This window comes from Oncorhynchus gorbuscha, linkage group LG20, assembly GCF_021184085.1.
Source record: "Oncorhynchus gorbuscha isolate QuinsamMale2020 ecotype Even-year linkage group LG20, OgorEven_v1.0, whole genome shotgun sequence".
NCBI lineage: Eukaryota > Metazoa > Chordata > Actinopteri > Salmoniformes > Salmonidae > Oncorhynchus > Oncorhynchus gorbuscha.
The window spans coordinates 14244991-14263205 of record NC_060192.1 but is presented as its reverse complement, the minus strand read 5'-3'; the positions used below and the strand labels follow the sequence as shown (position 1 = coordinate 14263205).

General features: G+C 43.6%; 3 protein-coding genes across 7 annotated transcripts in view; 1 reads left to right on the top strand and 2 right to left on the bottom strand.

The window, feature by feature from the left end:
* The first annotated feature begins 4236 nt into the window (after positions 1–4236).
* On the top strand, positions 4237–6875 carry ndr1 (nodal-related 1). The gene is made up of 3 exons (XM_046317913.1): positions 4237–4759; positions 5335–6128; positions 6269–6875. The coding sequence occupies exons 1-3, from the start codon at positions 4450–4452 to the stop codon at positions 6419–6421; spliced, it is 1257 nt and encodes a 418-aa protein (XP_046173869.1). The 5' UTR covers positions 4237–4449; the 3' UTR covers positions 6422–6875.
* Positions 6876–8117: 1242 nt separating this feature from the next.
* On the bottom strand, positions 8118–10358 carry LOC124006632 (eukaryotic translation initiation factor 4E-binding protein 1-like). Its single transcript, XM_046316680.1, is given in 5 exon segments — positions 8118–8149; positions 8267–8304; positions 8306–8453; positions 8994–9224; positions 10325–10358. Coding segments are annotated over 5 exon segments (483 nt in total).
* LOC124006806 (ankyrin-1-like) overlaps positions 9545–18215 on the bottom strand; it is a 125277-nt gene continuing 116606 nt past the window's right edge. For 3 of the 5 annotated variants that reach the window (XM_046316969.1, XM_046316972.1, XM_046316970.1), the window contains 4 exons: positions 14888–15536; positions 14506–14662; positions 14063–14149; positions 9545–13365 (listed from right to left, as the gene is read on the bottom strand). In XM_046316969.1, the coding sequence (XP_046172925.1) occupies positions 13291–13365; positions 14063–14149; positions 14506–14662; positions 14888–15536 (968 nt within the window). In that variant the 3' untranslated portion in view covers positions 9545–13290. Of the gene's footprint in view, positions 13366–13789; positions 13882–14062; positions 14150–14505; positions 14663–14887; positions 15537–18215 lie in introns of all 5 variants that reach the window. The other 2 variants (XM_046316971.1, XM_046316973.1) reach the window with 2 other exon arrangements.

The following is an 18215-nucleotide window of genomic DNA, read 5'->3' as shown; positions in this document are numbered from 1 at the left end:
ACTCAGTGTACAGTTTCATCTTATTCACTTCAGCATTAATTCAAATGTCATTCATGACTGGAGATGGTATTGACAACAACTCTTTCTTGTGGACAAAGAGTCTGTGAGGTCACAGATATGCAGTCATAACGTCATAACATTTAACATCTGGTACCATTTAACATCTATGACTAAAGTAAGCGTAAATAAGATTGGCATAACTTGACTCATGTCAGACTAGTTTGTTCAGAACACTGTTAGCCTGTCTAGAAAGAGCTACACTAACCACACAGCTGAGGGTGGTTGCTCTAATGGCAGTGAGGTTTTCATCAAAAGCCCTCCAAACAGATAAGAGTAGTGAGAAACACGTTTTGATTCCGACCAGAGTCTCAAAGAAGCACCAGACACTCTAAACACCACATACCAGCCTTTGGCCAGACTGCAGACACTATCAGCTGTTCTACTGCTACAATCATCATATTCCTCCCAGTCCTATACATGTAAATTGTGCATTCTGGGGGCTATAGATTATGGGTTATATTTTTTATTTCTTTCACCTTTATTTAACCAGGTAGGCCAGTTGAGAACAAGTTCTCATTTACAACTGCGACCTGGTCAAGATAGAGCAAAGCAGTGTTGACACAAAGAACAACACAGAGTTACACATGGAATAAACAAACGTACAGTCAATAGCACAATAGAAAAAGTCTATATAGAGTGTGTGCAAATGAAGTAAGATTAGGGACGTAAGGCAATAAATAGGCCATAGTGGTGAAATAATTACGATTTAGCAATTAAACATGGGAGTTATAGACTGTGTCTGATGCCGTAAAAGGTTGTTGAGTCATTAAGTGAGGGCGATTGGCAGGACTGTTAGGACTGTTAGGACTGAGAATGGGCACACTGGGCATCGAGGAGAGTGCGTGCTATCTGAGTCACTAAGTAAAGGGCAAAGCTTACAGCACCCTGTTTGCAAACTACATATAGAGAAATCTGTAGCCTTACAACGGTTCTAAGTCAAAGAAAGACATGTTCTCTAGGGTTGAGGACAGACATGTGTCTCAGCTCTTGAATTTCAGCTCTCTACAGAGTTATGACATGAGGCACCGTGATAGTAGCTCAGTTAATAACTAGAGGAACCATTAGTGATAGTAATGAATATTATATGTCATTGTCAACGTAAATCTATTACATGAACTATGGGCAATTTGAATTTAGCCTACACATTGACCCTTGACCTTGGACTATTGACCAGAGTACGTCAACCATAAATATCATAGACATTCTGTATTTTAAAAGATGCATAATTCTGTCTATTAAATGCATTACGGTGAGCAACAGTAACGTAGCAGCGATTATTTTCATAGGACTGGGGCTGACACACACACGTACGCACACGCACGCGGACACACACTCACACACCGCTCCATTCCAACTGAATCTTAATCAAATAGCAGCAATACTGAATTAAAGTTCCTATCAAAGGGCCCTGTTTCAATTGGCGGCTCTCCTCCGCACCGGGGATAATTATCTCCATTATTCTATTGACGCAGGGGCCACTGGAAAGCCCTTTAATATTTGACAGCCTCTTTGTTTGCTAGCCGGCTCTAACACAGACACACACGCTTCTTTTCTCCTTAGAAGCACAAAAGTCTGGGTCTGTCCCCCCCCCCCCCTCAACACACACTCCCACACCCCCATATGGGTTTCATTGCTGTTGCTTGGGACTCATCTATTTTGCTAACTAATTCACAGCGATCAACATCCCTGCCAATTAATTAGGCAATCAGTCTGGAGCTCAAGTCACTGACACAGAATGAGGTGTCCCGCTCTGCCTCACATTGCCTTTACATGTCCAATATGAGCCCTTCATGGAGCTGATGGTAATGGGCTCCTAGAGGCCCCTATACACTGCTGCACACTCACCAACAGTACTAATGCTGAACACAATTGGTCCTGTCGATGGCAATCGAACCCATTTTAAATAAGCGTTGGTCAGTTCACCAGCACACATTATAGCACTGTAGAAGTTTTCATATTCCCCCTGAACCCCTCACTACTTCCAATAAACACACACAGATCTCTTTCTCTCGCTCTATAAATTAACTCACGCCATCAGAGAGGACTAATAATGCTTAGTAAAAACTCATCAAGATTCCAATATGAACAGAACAGTTATTTCAGTTTAGCGACTGACTGCTCATTAGATTGTTGATTCTTAGCCACACATTTCCCCCTGCTGGATGGATCCGATAATGAATGGATCCAAAGCCAAACCTGTTCAGATCAGGGTGTTGGCTACATGTGCCGACCTGTGCATGAGGTGGGCCTAAGATGGGGCAGCAGGGTAGCCTAGTGGTTAGAGTGTTGGACTAGTAACTGAAAGGTTGCAAGTTCGAATCCCCGAGCTGACAAGGTACAAATCTGTCGTTCTGCCCCTGAACAGGCAGTTAACCCACTGTTCCTAGGCCATCATTGAAAATAAGAATTTGTTATTTAACTGACTTGCCTAGTAAAATAAAGGTTAAAAAAACAATTTAAAAAAACAATAGGCTCATGGTAGATCTCATAAAACTGCCTAAACATTATTTATTGAGCTAATTGTATCACTTTATTGTAGCCTTGGCTCAGTCCGTCCCTGTATCGCAATTAGGCCTAAAAAAATGTTTTTATTGACCGTGGTTGAATAATTTGTTTCACTTCAATTGGAAATGTCCACTGAACGGTAGTAGCCTATCAACTATTGCAGATTGTTCTTTGCCCGGAAATAGAATTGATTTGATATAGTGCATCAAAAGACAAGCTATACAAAATACATTTGTAATCTTAATTAATGTGTTATCTGGTTTATATGCCAGATGTTAATAAAGAACAGCATTTCCATAAAATAAAATAAAATCTGTAGCCCAACAAGCTATTGAATACAATAGCTAATATAATGTTAATAGTTAATGTATGGTTAAATATATTAATTGTTCATTGTTAGTTGTATTGAATGCAATAGCTAATACATTCTTAATTGTATTAATTGTTAATACATTGTCAATAGCTAATACATGTAAGCTATTGAATACAATTGCTAAAACATTGTTAATTTGTGTTTTATCTGGTCAATGTGCCAGTTATTAATTTAAAAAATAAAATTTCCAAAAGGTTACATTTATTTCCATAAAATTCCAATATCAAATATACTAACTAGGTACAAATAAAATATGCAGCTAAACACCCTAAATCCTGCTTATGTTTTCCCAATCAGAGTTGTTGCAATTACTTTACTTTCTTTCCAATAAAATACTATGGAATTCTATGGAAATAATTAATTTATTGTTTATGGTAGAGTTCAAATATCTTTTGAAGATTACTCTTCAAAGCATTTAAAAGTGCAAGCTCCACCAAATATCGTGCACCATCGTCATAAGCCTTCTTTCACACCTTTTTGTCATCAAATAATTCCCATACACCTACTTTGCTGTGTCTTTCTTCAGATTCTTCCATGAAAGAAGTAGGCTAGTTAGAAGTCTATGAATACCTGTATTTAAAAAAAATATATATTTTAAAACATTTATTTAACCGTAGCCTAGCTAGTCCCTCTTCAGAGAATATCTATCATACAGTAAATAATCTCTAGCCTATACCTATACAGATCATATCCAAGAGATGCTTAACACAAGGAGACCGCACAGGCCTTCTAAAAATAAATAGGCCAATTCCATTTCGTCACTAGCATGTCTTTGCAATGTAAAAGGAACCAACAGAAAGCTGTAATGTGTGTGATTATAAGGTTGATAAGACTGTCTCATTGTCTTGCGGAGAAGGCTTATACAATTATTTGTTATCCGTGATGGTATAAAATAAGTTATAAATACTGTGGTCATAAAGAATGATCAAACATTTTAGGCCTATACAATCTGAGCACTGACATTTCATTTTCGTAAAGAGAAGTTGGGTCAGCTTTCTAGATTTCTTACCTAGGTGATAAAGAGATGACTTCCTCTTCTTGTGACCCATCTAATAAAAAGGCCATTGGAGTGATTAAACCGTGTGTTGTTCGTTCCACCTTCCCATTCATCAAAGCGCAATGTCCAGCTACTAATCTGCTTAACTCATTTTATCGTGGTTCCTTATCAAAGAGATCTCTGATACATAACATTCAGTGCAGTGCTATTCAAGTTTTAACACCTGGCCTACTCCAAAGAGCCGTTGGTTTCGATTGCCTACACAACGACCTTGGCCTTTGAACTCTCTGTTCTCCCGTGGATCACACATTCACTTCAAAAGCTCGAGGCACGACAGAACTCTTCAAGAAAGACACAGGGTTGTTATAAGTGTTCTCACTCCAGCAGACAGCATCTCACCTGAGGTAATCACAACGGGAGAAGGAGCTCTACCCTATATATCTGTCTCTCACAACAAGAGCTTCACTGGCTTCAATTTTACAGGAAAATAATACACTTAAAATAACTTGGAATTATGGAAGGACTCACTCTGGCTTTCTTCTTGGCGCTTCTGGTGGACTCGATCTGTGTGGTTGGAGCAGAGAATTTCCCAGGAAACCGTGAGGCTTTCTTCCACGGGATTCGTAGGTTTCCCCCGCCAAGCGGAGGTCACAGGCACCCTGTTCGTCACTCGAACAGGTTCCCACTCTACATGATGCAGCTCTACCGGACTCTACTCGAGGGAGACACCGCCGGGACGCCAACTGTTAGCGCCGCCCGGACCAACAACGATGACAACCCCCGCCTTCACGACTCGGACTACGTACTCAGTCTGGTTGCCAAAAGTGAGTATTTTTATTTTACAAAACACTTAGTTTATATCGTGGATTTTTTTCTGTTTACAATTAATTATATTATGTTTTGGAGATGTGTGAAAGCACTTTTACGCAACATAATTGGACACACTAATTCAATGTGAAGTCATATTTGAACTATTATGTTTACATAATTAAATTCACCCTCAGTAAACATAGTAATTATTTTAGCACTTGGACACGTTTTACAATGTTTATTGTGAAGAGCCTTCCATATGCATAATTTCAGCGGGTATACTAGCCCCAGGCTGTCTGTTATAACAGTGTCAGGCGCGGAGCAATACACAGTGTGACAGTAACAACATTCTACTTGATCAACTGCTCATCGCATGTCAAAAGAGGACGTGTGAAAGCTGTCTTGTGGCACGCATTTTACTTGCTCGCTGTGGGCAACAATAAAAGGCATGTGACACCATCTGTGATTGTAATGAATGGGACATAGTCTGATAGTCAGAGGTGAAAGAGAGATGATTGCACACTTTCATAATCCTAGTCTGCCCTCTGCATCATGCATTGCGAACTGATTTTCTATGTTATCTCCCCAGGTTGTCACCAGATCGGTGGGAGGTGGTCTGTCACCTTTGACATGTCCTCCATCTCTGCAAGTGACAAGGTCCAGCGCTCCGAGCTGCGGATCCGCCTGCCTGCATTCTCTGCCTCGAAGCGTGTCACTGTGGACATGTACCACTCCCAGAGATGCTCCTACTCCAGCCCGCCATGCCCAAAGGAGAGCCTCTTCCTGGGCCACCTGAAGGCAGAGCCAAGCTCTCTGACCTCCTCCACATCCAACTGGAGGGTGTTCAACGTCACCGCCCTGCTCCACTACTACTGGCTGCACCAGAGAGGCTCCGCACCTGGCCAGGAAGTGCGCAGGCCAGTGGAGAGAGAGGAGGAGGAGGGACAAGAGAGGGTCCTGCACCCCACAGCCGACCGGGTCATGGTGGTGGTCTTCTCCAAGCACCAGGCAGAGAAGCGGGCTCCCACCCTCATCCACACCGCTGAGCACTCCAAGTACGTCACTCTGGACTGGGAGCGAGCTAGAGCTGGGGCCGACCCTGCTGCCAGCATAGAGGTAGAGGGCGGAAAAGGAACCAGTCGCAGGAAAAGGCATGGGTACCACCAGAGAGCAGGAGTGACTGGGGTGGCCCCTGGTGTGGCCCCCATGGAGGAGAGGAAGGACCCGTTGTGCAGGAAGGTGGACATGTGGGTGGACTTTGACCAGATTGGCTGGAACGAGTGGATTGTTTACCCCAAGCGCTACAATGCCTACCGCTGTGAGGGCAGCTGCCCTACCCCAGTGGACGAGACCTTCACCCCCACCAACCATGCTTACATGCAGGTAAAACTGCCAACACTACATGATCACTGCTGAAAATAATGCTTGAAATAGAGCCTGTGATTTGTTTCATATTACAATATTGCCTTTTCCCCTTAGTTTATGATTTCACTTGCATTAACATCTCTCTCTTCTCTCTCCAGAGTCTGCTGAAACTTCACCACCCAGACAGGGTCCCATGCCCGTTCTGTGTGCCCACCCGCCTGGCCCCTCTCTCCATGCTGTACTACGAGAACAGTGAGGTGGAGACGCGGCACTTTGAGGGTATGGTGGTGGAGGAGTGTGGTTGCCACTGATCAGCCTGTGTGCCAACATGGACACTATCCATCCCAGGTAAACGCCACGCTGTCCCAGCTTCTGCTCTCAATGTGCAGGCCTCAGGAAGAACGTTGATGTGCAAAAGTGTGGGCTTACTCTGTGAGTGTAGTCTCAAAGCTCAAGGCTTTTCTACAAGGACAGCTGCTGCTTTCAGCCAGTACACTATGGTTATACTGGACACTGAAGCAGACTGAACACAAGCACTGAAAAAGATCACGAGAATCGTCAAAAAAGGATGAAGAGAATCACTTATAATGTATAAGGACTAATGATTAAGGCAAGGACAACGCAGACCCCTTAAGTGCTTTAATTCCTCTGTATGACCCAGTGTTGATACAGTATTATTTTAAAATGTAAATATTAGAGTAATGAGTAATGTATTTTTTTAAAGGACCGAAGTATGTTTGTTTAATAAATCCTCAATTAATTGCAGTCTGCTTCTATGGTATATTCTCTCAACACTTAATAGTAGAGAGAACACGCAAGGATGAAATAAAAATGGATGACAAAGATATTTTTTTATGTTATTATTCAGCTTCAGTTCCTCTGAAAAAAATATGAAGCAGTTTTTCAATCAACACATTAGCCTACACCAGGGATGGGCAACTGGCCCTTTTGTAGGCCTACAAATACATTTTTAGGAACTAACATAGGTTCTCAACTTACTGTTGAGAATTAGAATGGTAGAATACACAAAGGTCAAAAACTTACTGTTGAGAGTTAGTTTTTGACCTTTGTGTATTCTACCATTCTAACTCTCAACAGTAAGTTTTTGATCTTTGTGTATTCTACCATTCTATCTAAACTTGTAGTAATCATGGTCGAATTTACCGACCAGGGGGCCCCCATTGATCATCAGATATCATATTAAAAACTGTAAACGTTTGTCTCCACCCTATGGCGGAATGTGTAGAATTGTAGGAAATTAGCTGTAAAACTGCTCATTTTTCTCTCTGCCCCATGGCAAAATGTGAAGAATTGCAGCTAACTTGCTTTAGAACTGAAACAAACAAAAAAAAATGTGGGCGGGGAGGCTGGAAGGGATGCAACAAATTCTGCTAGGGCCGGCTCTAACTGAATGTGTGGGTATGCAGACCCGTGAGCCACTGTGTCCCCCCATGATGAGTCCCCATTTTTGTAGCCCCCTTCCCCATCAAAGTTTACCACCCCTGGCCTGCACCAATACTTAACCGCAACAAATTCTGCTAGGGCCGGCTCTAACTGAATGTGTGGGTATGCGGACCCGTGAGCCACTGTGTCCCCCCATGATGAGTCCCCATTTTTGTAGCCCCCTTCCCCATCAAAGTTGACCACCCCTGGCCTGCACCAATACTGAACCGCAACAAATTCTGAGAATGCCATTGGGGTATACAAAATTCTATTGGAGAACAACTGAAACATAATCCAAAGGCTTTATCCTTCAGACAGGACAATGAGTAAATAACATCAAATAAATGGACGAAGGAGTGAGGAAATATTGCATGTTCGTGTTTTCTTTTCTTGAGCGATTTGATTTATGCCTGCAGATAAATAATGCAGCACTAGGAGGCAGTCTCTTCATCCCTTTTATAATGCTGTGTTCATTAAACGAAGGAGACAGCTTAAAACACACAGTAAAACACACGTTCCTTGTTATCCTCAAGGCTGCAATACTCCAGCAGATCCATCAAATGGCTAAATGTCCATTTCAAATTGAGCATCCTTCCCTGCAAAAAAAAAACAAGATGAAAACCGTGCAGGAAAATAGAAAAGTCATAAAAATGATAGACGCTAATATATAACACGTGTATGCATGTGCACACACTCACACACCTGACCTTTACCTGCACTATTGTCTGGTGGTGGAATGAGGTTGTTGGGGGGTCTGTTTAGGGTGGGCTGTGTCAGTGGTTGTGTTGTCTGAGAGGGGGCTGGTTACCCCTGGGATATCAGGGCGACAGGGAGTGGTGCGCGCCAGAGGGGCGGTTCGACACTCAAGGAGGAACTTCCTGTCGTAGATGATTCTGGTACCTGGGTGGGTTTGGTGGAGGTCGATTGGCAGTAAGAGAGATTACAAACAGGGTAGATGAAGGCAAATAAGCACCAGATATTAATAATAATAATGATGAAGAATAAACATGTTAAATTAGGCCTATTATTATTGTTGCGATCATCCCTATATGAGCTATGTTACAATGTCCAACAAGTGAGTTAATTATTGGCATGATGTGTAGGGTGTTTGCTTTTCACGACAGCAACCTGGGTTCGCTACACTGGTGTCAGAAGTGGGATGGCGTCTTTGTGGCCATTAGACCCCTGAGTAGTCGAAGCATGGGACATGCCTTCCCATTATGAGCCACACTGGTTGAATCAACATTGTTTCCGCTTCATTTCAACAAGTGAGTAAACCCTATTGACGCGATGCATATAGGGTATTTGTCTTTCACGCCATTGATCAGGGTTCACTTCCCTGTCCCGCCATTCGCTACATTGTTACGACGATGACTTTTATTAAAATAATATATTATTGTATTTACTACAGGGCTATTATTATGATTGAGTTTCACATACCTCCAGGGGTCATACTGAAGAGTGTCCCTCCTGGTGTTGTAGAATAATCTTGAGGCACGAGGGCCACATCGTTGATGACATGGCGGGTGGTCGGGATAGCCTGACTCGTTTGACTCCCAGTACCCCAGAATACATCCTTTAAACTACGAATACAACCAAACAGCTGTAAACCATGCCCTTCGAACAAGACCAAACGTAAATCAGATGACAGACAGCGCGTAAATTTCACATCTAAAGGTCAGTTTTTCTCCTCATTCCATCTTTTCGGATCACCTTGCCCTCCACGTGCCTCCAATACTACTACAAAATAATTTAGCGTAAGTGCTCCTCAAAACAACGTTGAAAGTACTGCAGAAAAAAAATGGACGTCATCCTGCATAAACAAAATAAGGGAGAGTTCACAGGGAGTTGTAGTTTTAGCCTAAATAACTTAATGTAAACTGAATGATAGAATTCTGATTGTTCAAAAATATATAAGGTTTTAAATACTCCTGTGAGAGTACATGGATAGCCTTAATACGTAGGCCTAAGTCTTTGAAACAAAGGATAAGAACCACTCTGCCCGATAACTGTTTTGCACCAATGTACTTACCTTTATACACATACATATAGATTTACAATTTACATTTACAAACGTACATCAATTTACATTTGATTCTCAAACACATCAAAATGTGTAAGAGAACACATCAGGTATGTTCACATCTTTCTCTATTCATTTCTGTAAATGGTTGGAGCTGGTGTACAGAGTAGATGACCTATACATATCTTCATGTCAGAATCAAATCTGATTGAAACAAAGGCTTGAATACATATTCACGTTTGTTTTTCCTCTCTCCATGACAATAAAAAAAGAAAAGGAAACCATTTGAAATACCTACAAAGCCTCTACATTCCCCACGATGTGGCCGTCTACCTATACTATAGTCTAGTTAATATGCTTAAAGTACATCCATAACAACTCTATAAGGGTGCATAGCATTCTAATGAAATATATTTTGTCATATATTTATACATATATTTTCATAAAAACATTTTCTGTGCATGTGTGCAGTTGCATTCCTTAGTAGAGTAATATCATATTGCGTTTTAATATTGTCACATTTCCATTCTAAAGGATTATAGGTGATCTCTATTCTTTGCAACGGTCATTTTAAAATACTCTTTAAAATACATGATCATTTCCATGTCCTCATGTTGTGTCCCTAGTTTTAAAACCATGTCCATCTCTCCTCATCAACCTTCTGAACACCACAAGCACACACACACACACACACGCACGCACGCACGCACACGCACACACACGCACTGGCGGAGTCTACAGTTCTCACAGTGCAAAGGCTTGTGGACCGGCTCAACTTTCATTTTGATCTTGCCAACCTCTAAACCCACATACACAGATCCCCTTCATCTGAGATTAATCAAACATGCTGTACATCCATTTTAAATACCTTTCAGGACTATGGTCTCTATATCTCATCCATATCAGGTATCAGTGTCTTGTTCTTGTGGAAAACCTGATTGATTGACTTATCGATTGCTGATTGAGAGTCTCACTTTTCTTCATCCTTAGCCTATTCAGACCCAAAGCCAATCAGCTACACTGCTGTTTTAAGATAAATTAGGTGACCTGGAGAGGTGATGCTTAAAGACCACAGACCTTTCACCTAGGGAATCCACCAACATACAAACTAAAGGCTACCCTTTTATAATTACACCTCACCTGTTACCAATGACCCCTCCACCACATTCTCTCTCTCTCTCACACACACACACACACACACACACACACACACACACACACACACACACACACACACACACACACACACACACACACACACACACACACACACACACACACACACACACACACACACACACACACACACACACACACACACACACACACACACACACACACCAAACTGATTCCGCAACACTCATGTTGACACCCATGGTTCTCTTTCTACAGAGGGCTCTGAACTCAAAAACAGGGCAAAACTTGGATCCTGCTAAAACTGAAACCTGAGTGGAATAAGAGTGAATGATAAGTGATATGTGATATATGTGGCATAACAGATGAGGTTTTAATGTGCACTGATTGGCAGGGAATACGTGTCGGTGACGTGTTACTAGTCTATTCACTAAATCATTCATAGTCACATTCACTCCAACCACACTACATACATATATAGTAAATAAATGCTACTATGAGAGATCCATTCCTAAGATTCAATGTATGAAGTTAGCATATCCTGGGTAATATCTGCTACATTAAGTGCTGGACCAAATCCTTTTCCGAAACCACTATTTTGCCCTCCAGCTGCTGCTGCGCTAATCCAGTTATCTAGACTGTGATACCTCTTTGTAACACCAGGTGGCAGTGCCACCATGCTAATACAACAACATGAAGGTCAGAGGAACAGAGGAGATACCATTACGAAATGTCAATCGTGAATGCATTGAACGGATCACATTTGTGAGGGGAAAACTGTTTGCATACCGTCTTGGATTGTATCTTTTGTATACATGCATGCTTCTGATTTGTCTGCACCAATTTCAGAGAGAGAAATGTTTTAAATGCTACCATAATGTACAGATACCCTCCCACTGCGCACACACACACACACACACACACACACACACACACACACACACACACACACACACACACACACACACACACACACACACACACACACACACACACACACACACACACACACGTATATATTATATATATGTGTATATATATACACATATATACATATATATATATATATCCCTTCTTGTCTGATATTATTGCTGTGGCAGACACCAAAGTACATAATCTGAGTCCGACCAGGCTTCTCATAACAATTAGGGCACAATAAATGAATTACTGTATGTGCGTGTGCATGTGTGTATTAAGGATATGTGTGAGTGTGTGTGTGTATGCATTTTTGAGGTGTGTGTGTGTCTATAAGTTCACAGTACAGGGTACATGGGCTCAGGGGTCAGTGTTAAATTGGGCGATCACAGTGCTATCTGTCAGTCTGTCCTTACTTGCTTAGCTATACTAGTCTCTAGCATTCCATCTAAACCTTCACATTTACCTCCATCTCTTTCCCATGAATATGAATATCCACACTGATCATTAATCCCCTGTCTGCTTCACCCCCTCAAATCAAAAGCACAATTGAATGTGAACCACAAAAGGGCGATGTCGTGAGGTGTTATAGCCACAGCAAAGAGAGAGAATATGAGAGAGAGCGGTGGATGAAGCTGATTGGGTAGAGATTTAGGTTGGAGCTACAGGAGTTGATGGAGAGGTGTGTGGAGTCAACATGGCAGGGGGGGGCAGGAGGGGAAGGGGACCCCATGCTACCGTAAATCTGGGATGTGTTGGGCATTAATGTTAGAATACACTGGCAGCCACGCAATGCTATCAAGCGACAAACTTTTTTTTGGTTCCCATCTGGAAAAACATTCCCATTGTCTGAATAAAGCACACCCTCCTAAAACAGGGGGAGGAAGCTAGTCCCTATCAAAGCCAGACAAAGTGGAACTGGGGTGAAGCGCGTTCACAAAGGAAAGACGTCACACACAGACAGACACTCCCGAGTAGGGGAGCACGGTGGGTTTCTCATTCCCACATTGAGCACACCGTGACATCACAGGAGCACTGACCAACCAGGACACGGCTCAGTGCCAAGCCAGAAGCGAGAGAACACATGCGGTAGAAATACACACACATACACACACAGACACACATCCACAGAGCATAGTGCATATATCACATAGAATAACAAGGAAATAGGGTCCAAGTGAAATAAGCATTGGTAAGCTCAGCATTGGATTGACTGTATCATAGCAATCTGAAGACGGGAAAAATATTAGCTTTTTTGGCAGTAGTGTTACCAGACTCAACTTGCTAACACCAACCAATCCTTTTGGGCGGAGGGGTGGGGGGTCCTTAAACTCGTCCCTGACCCAGTCAGTCCTGGGTCGGCCCCATAACTTGTACCAATTGAGTTTGTAGATAATGACAGTTCAAAGGTCAATGGTCATGCACCAGCAGTCAATCATGCAATTACAGTTGACAGGAAGCACTTTTTTGTTGCTTTTTTTCTGGTTGGATTTTATGACGTTTTTATAGAAAAAAATCATGCCCTACTCTAGTTAAGTATCTTTGTTTTATGTTACAAAACTACAAGTAGACCTCCTTCTCGTTTCTTCTTGTTGTGGCAATCCAGGGTCATTCTGCAGATGATGTTGTGTTTGTATTTGTTGTTTGCTGATCTTAGTCCTTCTTTCAGTCTCCTCCCTGTTGTCCTCTGTCACCTGGCGTTTTGTTTGTGGAGGATGGTTTGGCAGTGGATGTCCGGTTCTACGGTACAGAGAAAAAACTGATTTCAGTAAAAAGGGAATTATTTTCAACTATTACAATCTCATCACATTTAAAGAAAGGGACAGAGGTAGCCAGTCAAGACGAAGAAGAAACAATATATGAAACCATTTTTCCCCCAGTTGATTAAATAAAAAATGAACAACACTTAAAGATAACCAGAGATGTATTCCCATTCAAAAGGGATGAAATGTAATGTACGCCATCCATGCTCTGATGAGAGCTGGCAAACAAAGATTCTTTCATCTTTCACTTTTATACCATTATTGCAAGGGGAGTAGTGTGCAGGGGTTTGTCATTTACAATAGCCAGTTTAACTTCAACCTTCTCTGGTTCTGAGGGGTCTGATAGATACTTCTAAAAGCATCTATCCAAGCACTGCAAGATGTGCTTATGTGTCCCATACCTTGAGGTCTGGGTATGTGTGTTTCAGTGTTTTACTCTCTGCAGACTGTTGCGCTTCACTGACTGAGCACCCTTCCTCACATCCACCCCCACCTACAGTACAGCAGGGAGGGAGGGAGCAGGGAAGGAGAAAATACACAGAGGAGTTAACACTGATCTGCGCAACGTGCATTTGTGAGCGCGTGTGTGTGCATGTGTGCTTCCATGTATCTATTTGTGAGTGTGTGAGTCTATATTAGGGAAGAAATAGTCGTGCAGAAGAGGACAAACTAACCTCCCTAGTGACAACGTTTCCATGTTCGTCCACCAACTGCTCCTCAGCCAGGAACTCAACAGCATAGTCCTCTTTATCGGCATCAATCTGTGTCAAAACATCAGGATAAAACACATAAAATAACCACATGACATTAGTACACAGGTTTACAACCCACACAACACAACGTTGCCCCATTAAGCCAATTTCAGATAATGACGTGACATAACGTCAACATTTGGGTTTTGATGGCTGGAATTTTTATGATTGAAACCAAATTAAAAGATTGTCCTATCTATCGCAGGCATGGACAGGAAGTCCCTCCTCCAGGCACAGGAAGCGGCAGGTGGTAGGCATGACAACCTGGAGCCCTGCCTCTTGATGAGAAGCCCAACACCTGGTCGAAGGGCTGTGTCCCAAACAGGTGCCTGCACAGCACCTCCGAATGCCCCCATGTCACACACCGGTGTCAGCAGAGCCTCTTGGGGTACACGAGACCTTGGTGACATCATCAGCGTCTCCACACTCTGCCGGGGCAGCCTGGGCGCCTGCGACCCTGCCCAGCCGCGCAGGGAGTCCTTGTTGGGGAGGTACGGCTGGAAAGCACCTCCCCCAACCACCCTGAGAGAGAGGGGAGAGGGAGACAGGGACAAAGAGACAAAGAAAAAAGAGGAGCAGACAGACAGAGTGACAGAGACAAGAGTAGGAAAGAGAACAAGACAGACAGATAAAAGACACAAAAAGAGAATGCCACAATGGATTGAGTTTGAGTATGGATTATGTACACACATACAGAGAGGAAGGTCTGTCTGTCTAGACCAGTCTGAACCCCTGACCGAGTCCTACCTGTTGTCTCCATTGTGCTCCATTGCTCGGCTCAGTCCTGACATCTCACACAGCTGGGCATAAACCTGCTGCCCTGCAACAACAGAAAGCCCTTCCTCTGAACTCTGTCTTAGTCCTCCTCCTCCCCTCGCTCCTCCTCCAGTCACACTGCTGCCCACCACTGATGCTGCTACCTCCACCCTCCTGCCCTCCGACCTCTGACCTCCCAGCTGGCCATTCAGGTTGACCTTTGGCACGGCGCCGCTGGCCCTCACCCTGTCCCTGTCCTCCAGCTCCTGCCGCGCCTCCTCCTCTACTTCCCCTTCCTCCTCCTCCTCTTCCTCCTCCTCCAGCTCCATGATGGAGCCACTAGCCCCACTGCTGGGGCGCCTCAGGCTGCAGGGCAGGGACAGGGTGGCCCCCTCTGAGTCGTCAGCCCGACTGCTGCCATCCAGGGACGAGTCCTCCACTGTGACCAGGGAGGGGCTGACCCCCGAGGGCCACACCTGCACGTCTGACATCTCCATCAGGGTGTCTTCTTCGGTGGTGGCGATGGGGGCACACTCCAGGCTGGAGACCTCCTGCCAGTAGGGCTCAGCTCCCAGCGGAGAGGGCAGACTGTACTGCATGGAGGCTGGGGAGAGCAGCTCTTCCTGCACAAGTCCGTAACCTGGGAAGGAAGCGAGATAAAAGAGAGAGGGAGACTAACACCACGCAGGTGCAGGGGTGGGGGAGTTAGAGGAGGGTTAGACAGGGATGTGGGTGTAGTGGGACTGTTTCTCTGCAGGAAACAGAGCCTATCCAGTGTCAAAATATGCTGGGAAAGAGAAAGTGACTGGATTTGTTTTCACTACTTCCAGTTCCAAGGAGGCACACACACTCACTGGCACCTTCTTGGAATCGGTAGTAGTGAAAACATCTAGTCACTCTCCCAGGGTTTAGTTTTGCATTGTCTGACTTTCCATGAAAAACACTGATTTTGATGACCACTGATCTATTGGTGATCCATCAGTGGTTCTGTTGGAGAGAATGTGTGGAAAGGAAGCAGTTTTACATTCCCCTAAGAGCAGCATGTGTTATGTTAGGGAATAGGGTGTTGGAAATGGAGTCTTGTCCATTGTCTGTGGAAAAGGGGTAGTGTTAGAAGGTTGAAAATGTCATCCAAGATAGGAAGAGAGTGGGGTGTTTGGTGTCAGTTGGGTTGGCACGATAATCAATTCTACCAATTTACCACGATAAACGTGTTCAACGATACCTACGATATTGAATTTCATTATGTCCATGTTATCACAATATAATTCTCAACTGCTCTAAATTGGCTGTTGGCAACAACATTTAGATTAAAAACCCATCCACTTTCCTCAAAAAGAATTTATTGTCTGATAAAGTGTCCTTTCAATGTCTAGTATCATGATAAAAACGGATTATCGTGATAATATTATCATTGAGATCAGGATTCAAATCCCATTATCGTTCCAAACCAGATCACAAGTGAGAGGGGTCAGGAGGCTGCCAATTCTGCTGAGAAAATTGGAAGTTGCTTGCACTTGCATTCAACTCAAACAAATGCACAAGCGCACACACACGCACACATTACATACTCAAACAGGACACACAAATTCAACACGCACACACACACACACAAATATTACTACCAAAAACAGGTTTATGTTGTGAAATTGGATGCCTGCATATCTGCTTGTAAGTTCCTGACTGTCTGTCTGTCTGTCCACCTGTCTGTCCGTCCATCTCCCATCATCATGCGTGTCTTTCTCTGTTATGTCCATCTTTAAGGTAGACTAAGCGATATGGCATAGGCTCAGCTTCTCGGCTGTGTTGGTCCCCTGGCTCCCACGCTGTAACAGAGTGAAGCGAAGCACATGCGCAGATACCGTGTGTGACTGTGTGAGAGCCAAGCCTTGCATCTCACTCATCTCACGATCTGCGGTGCTGCTCGTGGCAACGTCAGTTCACGGAGTCTAACTTTAAAATGCCTTCCACTGTCTCACCTTTGTATATCTCTCTTTTGAGAGCCTGTCTGTGTTGTAGGTGGTAATAAGGTGAAGAAGGAACTCAAGTGTTCACGGACAATGGAATATATTGAATGAAGTGTGGCTTCATTCCTTTCAGTGTTTATGCCTACGGACAATAGTATAACTGTAAAAGTGTGTCAGTCTGTGTGTGTGTGTATGTGTTTCTGGGATGGTATAGAGATGGTAGAGTATAGAGACGGTAGAGGTGAGAATAACGAGGGGTAGAGATGCACTTTTAATGAGGTGGATGATGGAGAAGTGAGTCTGAATGATGATGGTTTATCTTGGTTAGTCCTTAATGTACCTCCCAATTTAAAGACACTTACGCTGCAAAACACATAGTGAAGCACAGCAAATCTACATAGATTGTACATCTGCAAACACACACACACACACACACACACACACACACACACACACACACACACACACACACACACACACACACACACACACACACACACACACACACACACACACACACACACACACACACACACACACACACACACACACACACACACACACACACACACACACTATCCACTTATGTACAACACACACGCAAACAAACTGAGACACATGAAAACACACCCACAGTTCACAGGGTCACTGTACATGGGAACACACACACCCCCAGACTCACACACTCCACCACACCACAGAACACACCAGCGAGCACATAACATTCTAACAATGTATCGGTAACATTATGACAACGTTGTCTTAAGGACAAAGCTGTCATGTCCCAGCTACATTATTTTGAGAACATTATGTGCTGTGCAGTCAACCATGGGTTTCACCCTAGCATACAACCAACACCATAGACTTAACAGAAAACGACTGAGATTGAAGGTGTTAATACTGCATTTAAAACAAGTTTGACAAAACAGAGAAACAAGAGAAAGTAAAATACACATAGAGAAATAGACATAGAGAAAGCATGCCATGCAAATACACAGTTCTTATACCAAAACAGCAAACCTTTATTTGGACAGCAATGCCTTTATTTTGATACCCTTCCACCCCACCCGCCATCAACAGTGACCCTCCCAGACCTAGAGAAATACACTTTCCCTGATGTGAGCCACAGAGAGGTACAGCGAGGCAGGCAGCATGCACATGCATTGACAAAGAGCTACTTCGAGAGAGGAGGTGAGGCTCCCGCTGGACTGAACACGGGAACGCGGGAAAATAAGATGACAGGAGAGAGGAGAGGCCCAGGAGGTCAACATGAGGTCGATATGAGGTCAGAGGTCGAAGAGGAAGAGCTGTGAGGAGGAAGGCGGCTGGGCAGCAGAGATGACATGTCACAG

What these genes read in the sequence shown, in the direction of transcription:
- ndr1 (XM_046317913.1), top strand. Translation starts at nt 4,450, where the DNA reads ATGGAAGGACTCACTCTGGCTTTCTTCTTGGCGCTTCTGGTGGACTCG. An exon ending in ACTCAGTCTGGTTGCCAAAA is followed by an intron (nt 4,760 to 5,334) that starts GTGAGTATTTTT and finishes TTATCTCCCCAG; the next exon opens with GTTGTCACCAGATCGGTGGG. An exon ending in CCAACCATGCTTACATGCAG is followed by an intron (nt 6,129 to 6,268) that starts GTAAAACTGCCA and finishes TTCTCTCTCCAG; the next exon opens with AGTCTGCTGAAACTTCACCA.